This window comes from Astyanax mexicanus, chromosome 15 (assembly GCF_023375975.1).
Source record: "Astyanax mexicanus isolate ESR-SI-001 chromosome 15, AstMex3_surface, whole genome shotgun sequence".
Lineage (NCBI taxonomy): Eukaryota > Metazoa > Chordata > Actinopteri > Characiformes > Acestrorhamphidae > Astyanax > Astyanax mexicanus.
Genome location: NC_064422.1, coordinates 38,217,802 through 38,226,108, shown reverse-complemented (window position 1 = coordinate 38,226,108; position 8,307 = coordinate 38,217,802). Strand labels below are relative to the sequence as shown.

At 35.2% G+C, this 8,307-nt stretch overlaps 1 protein-coding gene across 1 annotated transcript; it reads right to left on the bottom strand.

Moving 5' to 3' along the window:
• Nucleotides 1-248: 248 nt before the first annotated feature.
• sar1aa (secretion associated, Ras related GTPase 1Aa) lies at nt 249-7,871 on the bottom strand. The gene is made up of 7 exons (XM_007250129.4): nt 7,690-7,871; nt 5,678-5,750; nt 4,674-4,793; nt 4,501-4,566; nt 4,308-4,411; nt 4,077-4,208; nt 249-3,373 (listed from the first exon to the last, which is right to left on the bottom strand). Exons 2-7 carry the CDS (start codon nt 5,733-5,735, stop codon nt 3,257-3,259), a joined length of 597 nt encoding a protein of 198 aa, XP_007250191.1. The 5' UTR covers nt 5,736-5,750; nt 7,690-7,871; the 3' UTR covers nt 249-3,256.
• Nucleotides 7,872-8,307: the final 436 nt, after the last annotated feature.

Genomic DNA, 8,307 nt, shown 5'->3' with positions numbered 1-8,307 from the left:
GCTGTGATGCTATTTGGTAATGCTGCAACAGCAGCAGTTTGAAAAGAGGCGGAGTCTGACTACACATGTATCGGAGGAGGCATATGCTAGTCTTCACAATCCTTGTGTTGTGGCCTCACTTGTGATAGTAGACATACAGCAGGGTAGCAGCTGAATAGGTAAGACAATTGGCCTAGGTAAATTAGGAGATAATGGGGAAAAAACTAAAAAATATATATAAATAAATAAATAAGAACACAGAAGCACAGTTGGATTGTTCAAAATATTTATAGATGACATTTTCTTACATACATAATAGTACATAATCAGTTTAAACATTTAAATACCTGGATTCAGTTCAAGGCTATGAAGTGTAGAAACACATATGGACTTCATTATACAATATTTACAAGTGTGCAAACACTGATAAATGAGAACCACATTCATTAGCTACTTAATGCTGCACATACTCTCCTATCAGTGCTTCAAACACAAACCACTGATATTCACCAAATACCTGCAGCAGACGAATCCTCAGACACGTATTACTCTGCAATATAGCAAGAAGATCTAGAATTCAGGCAGAACACAGTATGAACATTATCTACAATATGACACATATACTGTACACTTTAATATATTACTTTTAGAACATCTCAGAGAAAATTATATTAGTATTTCACAAGCTAGCCATACTTTGTCATGTTTGCATCACCCCCGTGTGACGCAGGGGGTTGGTTCTATGTGGTGTCACTACAGCCTGAAGGGCTATACAAATTTAAACAGCCATGGACATCAAAGTCATGAATGAGTAAAAAGTCTGCAGAACAGGATCTTCCTTCCATTCCACTCGTTAAATATTCACACGCTGAAGTGTTATTGCTTCATAAACATATAGGGAACAGAGGCTGCATGACCTTTTACTATTAATCTTAAATAAGTTATTAATGATAAACATCATGTATGAACTAGATATAATATTATTATGTACTTCATTATACTTTTTTTATCTACAATTCAGTTAATTAAATACATAAATTAAAATCAAGTATTAACGCCACACACATACATACTATCACATATATAGTTGTATATGCAAAAGCCTGAATAAAAAAAAAAAAACATTTACAAATCCTCCACAGAAAACACCCTTCTTCACACATCAAATGCACAATTCCTATACAAAAGTGGTTTGAATAAATGTATTAGCTCTCATATAATCTTTTTTGCTTTCTGTAGAGGATATGTAATCTTATTTATACTCAGACAATACGAATTGACAGTACATCCTTGCTGAAATAAACAGTCTGGTCAGCTCAAGCTGGTTCAAGTCTTGACCAGCACAGGGTTTTTTTTTTTGTTTTGTTTTTTTGAAAGTTTGATGGTTTATCTGGTCTACAAGCATGGTTATCCTCCAAGCTACCACCGTTACCAAACTAGACAACCAGTATGACCAAACTCTGGGATTCTTACTTTGGGGTGCTTATATTGTACAAAAAATATAAACACATCCATATTTGATGCCAATATCAATAATGTATCGCAAATGAAATCTAAATATTGATATTTTGTTCCACCCCTTCCGTACAGGGTATGTTTTTGATTAGATGAGCATCTTTTTCACCATTACAGTCCATCTAATACTATCAAAAATCAGCTACTAGCAAATGTTTGAGAGGAGCTGGATTTTTCAGCAGGGATGTAATCTAATAGGGTGTATGCAAACCTGCAGATAATAGATCCTGGGTATTTACTCCCGGTCCTGAAGGCTTGAACAATACTAGTTTTTGGTTTACAATACTGATATTAAAAATGTAGAGTTTGGGGTAATCCTGGCCCTATGACGGGATTTAAAAGTAAAATAAGTAGACATTAAGAATAACACTAATATTTTCGAGAATAAAGTCATAATTATTTAGAAAATAAAGTCATAAAATTCCACCATTAATACCACCATGTGGTACAACTACCAAGAAAAGTCACAATATTATGGTCAAAGGGTTTAATTACATGCCCTCTTAGACTAGCATTGAGATGTTCCCACTGATAGCTCTGTAGAAATGGGCAACTTTACCAAAAATACTCTTCCTCCACATCTGCTTCTTTTGTCTAAATAAAGATCTGCACAGACATGCCAATGTTCTTATACTAAGAGACCAAGATATTATTATAGTATATAACAACCAAAATCATCAGCCTGCCTCATTTTAACAGGAGACTGTTAATATCTAATTTTTGCAACTTTTTGGTCATAATAATGCGACTTTCCTGGTAGTAGCAACTCAAATATCAAAACATTACAACTTATTCCTTAAGTATTATGTCTTTATTCTCCAAGTATTATGATTTAATTCCTGGAATGCCATATTGCATGACTTAATATTATGGCTTTATTTTTTCTACTATTACAGTGCCCTTAAATTGCCCTCATTGTATGACCGAATATTTTCTAAAAGCTTTTCAAACACTCAGCACAAAGTCTGAGTGTGTGCTATTTTAGTATAGATGTCTAACAGGATCAGATCAAATTTATTCTACCCTCCTTTCCCATTCTGATACTGGCCTGATCCAGATACTCATTAATACTGCTATTCCAATATTATCACTGCAATTAACACATGGATTTAAGGAGGGAAATTGCCAAAATATGCTGAAGCACAGCCTCACCCAGGACTGGGAGTGAACACTCCAGTCACAGGAAGCGACTTCCATTCATTTATAAATGTTTTTAGGGAAAATCCAAGCCTTTTAAAACGTATGTCTTTGCATTTTGGGTTCTATCGATATAACTTCATGTTGGCAGTACTTCCTACTACTTCAGCAAAAGCCGTGCTCCAGCCTAAACTCAAAGTGCTGTATTATACCAAATAGATATTACACTACAATAAAATATGTCACATATAAGCACACATATTCAGAAACAGACTGCAGAAATAGTGTACATCTGACAGCAGTGCCTGAGGACACAAGGGAATATGTTCATGTTTAAAAGATTCAAGAATAAATAAAAACACTGGACATATGTACATATGTGTGACTTGACATGAATAGCTGACTGGCCCAAACAACAATGTTAAATACCTTTATAGGTCTGAGGTTTTTAGACAACATAACTTAAAATCATATCTGCATTTTACATTCCAGGATGAATGTTGAGAGTGTTGGACTCTGAGGGTGGATTAGTGTCTTTATACCAATACCCAGTTCTCTTCCTGGGCCCCATTATCAAAATGCTTATCAGAAGTCAGAAGTAGGAATCTTGTCCATGACTCTCCACTCAGTCGATGTACTGAGAGAGCCAGCGGAAGCCTTCTCCATAGCCCTGTTTCTTCAGAACACTGCACATGAAGACTTCTAACGGACGTACATTTAGCTCCTTCAGTGACACGCTTCCCTGCAAACAGAACATATATATATATATATATTTACTCACAGGACATAACACCACTGACCCTTGTGAAAAGGAAGTATACTTTAGAGCATTAAAAGTATAAACTCTTTTTTAATAGAAACCTCTTTTTAATGGAAACCTGAAAGTATGTGTTGTGATACCTTTCAATCATTTATTGTACTAGACTACAAAGTTTTAACAGAACATTTATTTTTTGGACCTATTTTTTGGGCTGCTTGCGAAGAAAAACTATACTGGCGTTCTGGGGTTCCATTCCCGCTTAATTTTATATTTGTGAATGCTTCAAACAAGCATCTCAAAAAATCATCAATGACAATAAAGTTGAATTTAATCTACTCTAATAAGCTCTCCTTTGAAGAATGAGAGCAAATACTATGATTACAAAAAAAAAAACACATTCTTTGCATTTAAAAAGCAATGTTCTTTAACACTTTTAAGAAAATAATAAAAACACAACAAATAAAAGAGTGTTTTCAATTTTGCGTAACTGTTGTGGATGAAATCAAGTAATGATAATGAACCATGAGCCCTAAATCTATCCTTGGTGCAGACTCAAGTTTTCAAGAAAAGTGTGAGAACATACAGCATTCTTATTTTAGCATTTGCTTCCAGTAACAAAGTTTAAAAACAAGCCATTTGATACAGTGTGTACTGGAGTCTATGTGTGCGTGTCCTAGACTCTGACCTTCCCAGTGGTCTGTCCATCAAGAGCGAAGACTTCTCGTAGCCTCACTTCACTCACTGCCTCTGGACGATCGATTTTATTCCCCAACACCAAGATCGGCACGTTAGATATAGTCTCATCTGACAGCAGTGCCTGAGGACACAAGGGAATATGTTAATGTTTAAAAGATTCAAGAATAAATAAAAACACTGGACAGCCGTGAACGCGTGATGCTGAAGACTGTACGCTTACATCAAGCTCAACCTTTGACTCAGCGAGCCGCTCGTGATCTGCACAGTCGACAAGAAATACCACGCCATTCACAGCTGGGAGATAATTCTTCCACACTCTCCTGGCTGAAGGAAGAACAGGACAATGACAAGTGATGACATGCCTCAAACTTGCAAGAAAATATACATACAAACGAGTATGTATTCTATCTAACCTTGTACGTGACCACCGAGATCAAATGTTGTGAAGGTCATTCCAGCAATGGTCAGCTCTTCTGAGGCTGGAAAGTAAACAAAAAAATAATTAAGCAAATGCAGAAGCCTTTGAAAGAGTATGCTAATAGAGAAGATTGATATGAATGCTACAACTACAACTAGGATCCTTTACTAGGATGTAGTGTAGGCACATGCTGTCCCAGCCGGTCATCCTTCAGCATGTGCAGCAGTGTCGTCTTCCCAGCATTATCCAACCCTAGGAACACCAGCTTCCCTGTTTTCTTATACAGACCTATCAAGAAAAGGAGTTTCATGTTAGGTGGAGGCCTGTCTGAGCACAGTTCATGCGAAAAATGATTTAGTTTTTTTATATTTATGTCAAGTAATGCATTAAAATCCTCATTACTAAATGACAAAAAGGAACATTAACATTGTCTGGTGGGAATCACAGAGCATTTTACGATACAATATTAACACGATACATTGCCCGGGTAACAGTGATATCATGATACTTTCATGATCCTGTGATACTCAATATATCTTAAGGCAATTCTCTACATAGCATCTGTGTTACTTAAGAGGATAAAATACTCCTAAATAAGCAAATAGCAGGAATTATGGATTTATTGGTGTCAGTTTCTCAGAAATTGACAACCAATATTCTTCACCGCAGGTTTACCCTATTAATTTGATTAGCACCTCCATGTGGAGTAATAAAGCAGTAAGTTTAGTAAGCAAGTCTTAGGGAGTTTAGAGTGCATATGTTTCTGTTAAAAAGTTATTTGATGCCACAAACCCATAATGTATTGCAAATGAAAACAATACAACATATATCACAATAGCAATAGTCTGTCCCAACCCTAGTCTGAAAACCAAGGACTGATTTACTGAACACTGGGGCTAGGTGCTTAAGCCACTGTCAGGGGTAAATCTACATTATGCTTTGTATTCAATTTGAGCTAAGGAGTTTAGGAAACTGGCTATACTTTTTGCTAGACAAAAGACAGAAAAAAATATATATTATATAACTGTACAAAACTAATCAAGCTTATTAATTATAGATACAGCTTAAATATTTCAATAATTGACAAACACTTTTGAAAAAAAAAATAGTGGGAAAAAATGCATCTAAAAAAAAATCATACATCTATTTAATAAGCAAAACTACAGACTTACCAAGGAACTGTAGTACACCACTAAAGCCTCGGTAGATCCAGTCAAATATAAATGACATTGCGGGTGGTGTCTCCTGCCAGAAAAGAAAGTAAATTGAAACAAGCGATTCCTTGCACATTTATCAATATATTATATCTTTATTTTCTCTAAACAACATAAACCTAATATTTCCCATTCTAAAGAAAAGAAGCAAGCTACAGATTCTAGACTTTAGATTTGAACTATTCCTTTAGGAATCATTGTTTTGAAGATTCAGATGCCCTTGGGGAACCCATTCCTGTTCTGAATGATTACTATATTTGCGCAAATAAGGTCAGGCTTATTTGTGAAAATCGAGACATTAAAATTTAATTTAACTATCTCTATAATGATTAAAAACTCAATCTAAAATCAATTAGAATTTTAAACTAGAAAGTGGATTATTGCAATACCACTAGACAGCAGTGTACTCACCAGCCTCTTATACTTAGTAATAGTGGTGTGTTTCATTGCAGGAAAGCTCATATTTTAGTTAACCTCTTAACAGGCCAGGCTTTTTGTCAATGGTCTGCCTGACATTACACCACTAAATCTTGAGGATTTTTATTTAAGCATTACATAAAAAGCTTTCATAAGGAACATTACTGAAAAGCATAATCGTAATTGTAATTAAAACAGGGTTCATACACATTTTAACCAATTCATTTTAAATAACTTTTCATGCCTTCAAGGCAAATTTCATGACCATACAATTTTTAAAACATCAGTGCAGACATGGAAAATAAAACCAAAAATCAACTAAAATTGTCCTTAAAAATTGATTATAGTAGGTCTAAAATGAATGTTGATACAGTCTTTAATAATAAAATGTGTGTCAGATCTTGAGAGCTCCATTGTGTAGGGCTAAATTACTGAATTATCTCTGAGCTGATGTATGTTAGCTCAAAATAGATTTTTTTCATAGATAAACTGAAACAAACATTTGTAGACAAATTTCCATGACCTTTTCCAAAACTTTCTGTGTATTTTTATTTTTCTAAAACTTATCCAGCCCTGTAAATTGCTATTTTTAAATTCCTTGACTTTTCGAGGTTTTCATGACTGTACGAACCCCATAGAAGAACTGCTAATGTCAAAATATATAGAATACAATCATAAAATTGTCTCTTTCCTGAAGTTAAACAGTATTTTTCTAAATACAACTCAAACACTTAATGCCCTCAAAAACTTTAGTTTTATTATGTTTGTCTAGTTTTTAAGTCTATTTTCAAATATGCAGAATTTGGGTTGATTCCTGTTTCTGATCTGGAATAATTAATTGGAGTAATTAGAGCAAGAACAGGCAGCTCTAACTGTCCTGTAGGAGATTTCAAAACCCTCGAATTTTCAGAGTGTAAGTAAGTTATTTTTCTGCAGAAAAACGGGTTTTGTTTCTCCTACACAGGCATTTTAAATTAACTAGCTAGCTAGCCTATCAGGATCATCACAATATCACCAGCTGTGTTTGCAGGACTGGGCATTTCCAGGCCAATGCTGAAAGATACTGCATATTATTGCTTATTTTTACTCTGGTAAATCTTTTATATTTGTATAATATCGTAGATTGTTTGCTTAGAGAGATAACAGGCTGTTAAATAGACAAGTTAAATAGGTATAAATGTGTGCCAAGCCCCAAAATGTCAACAGACAAACCCTGAGAAAACTGTCAGCTGTCAGCTAGCCAACTAGCTTAGCTAACTAGCTAACTTCCATCTCACTAAAGCTGTCAGCTATCTCACCTATTAAACCCTATGTTCAGCTCAGGACTGCAGAAATAACAGCTGGTTAAATAAGGCAGTTTTAACACGTACAGATACAGATATATAACTGCAGTACCCTCCCACACATGCAGTTATTTCACGGTTTAATCCAGGGCCTCGGCCTCTGTTATCCTGTTAGCTGCTATCAATAGCTGGTTAGCCAGGGCTGCTAGCGCTACTGCTCCCCGGTTCGTCCCCAGAATTCAGCACAGCGAGGTTTTTAACAGCTCTCACCTCTTATTAATCACAGTAACCGCTTCTCCGAGAGTCCCGGTGTCCTCAGCTGAGCTATAATAGCTAAAATTAGCTTATATAGTGTAGGAATAACCCGTTAACCCGTTAGCCTACTGCCCGCTAGCTAACGGCGCCGCTGAGAGGAGACGGCGTCCGTGGCAACCATACAGAGAGCAGCAGCAGCAGCGATGATTCGGTTCGTGAAGGAATCGTTGCTTTTGAACGACTCGTTTAAGTACCGATTCAGAGGAATATTTGTTTATTATTATTTTTTATTTCTTTCTGCACAATATATAATCCAAAACACAGAAGAAAATACAAAATTAGTTCACAAACTAAGTTCAAGGAAACATAATTAACACAACATCAAAAACACAAAAAAACTAACATAAAAAAGAAAAGTGATTCATATAAAATTGAAAAGCTTCAAAATACTTATGGATTTATTTAATTTGTCGAAAAAATGTTAATAAGTGTATATCATTGTATAAGTCTGAATAAACAAATGTTTGGAAAAAGGATCAGTCCAAATTCCAAATAAAAAAAATAATAAGTCGTTTAGAGCACTTATTTGCAGAAAATGAGAAATGGCTGAAATAACAAATAAAAGATGCAGAG

Coding starts and splice junctions, on each gene's coding strand:
- sar1aa (XM_007250129.4), bottom strand. CDS start 5,735: ATGTCATTTATATTTGACTGGATCTACCGAGGCTTTAGTGGTGTACTA. Junction 4,794..5,677: donor TGGTGTACTACAGTTCCTTG/GTAAGTCTGTAG, acceptor TTTTCTTGATAG/GTCTGTATAAGAAAACAGGG. Junction 4,209..4,307: donor AGTCAAAGGTTGAGCTTGAT/GTAAGCGTACAG, acceptor TTGTGTCCTCAG/GCACTGCTGTCAGATGAGAC.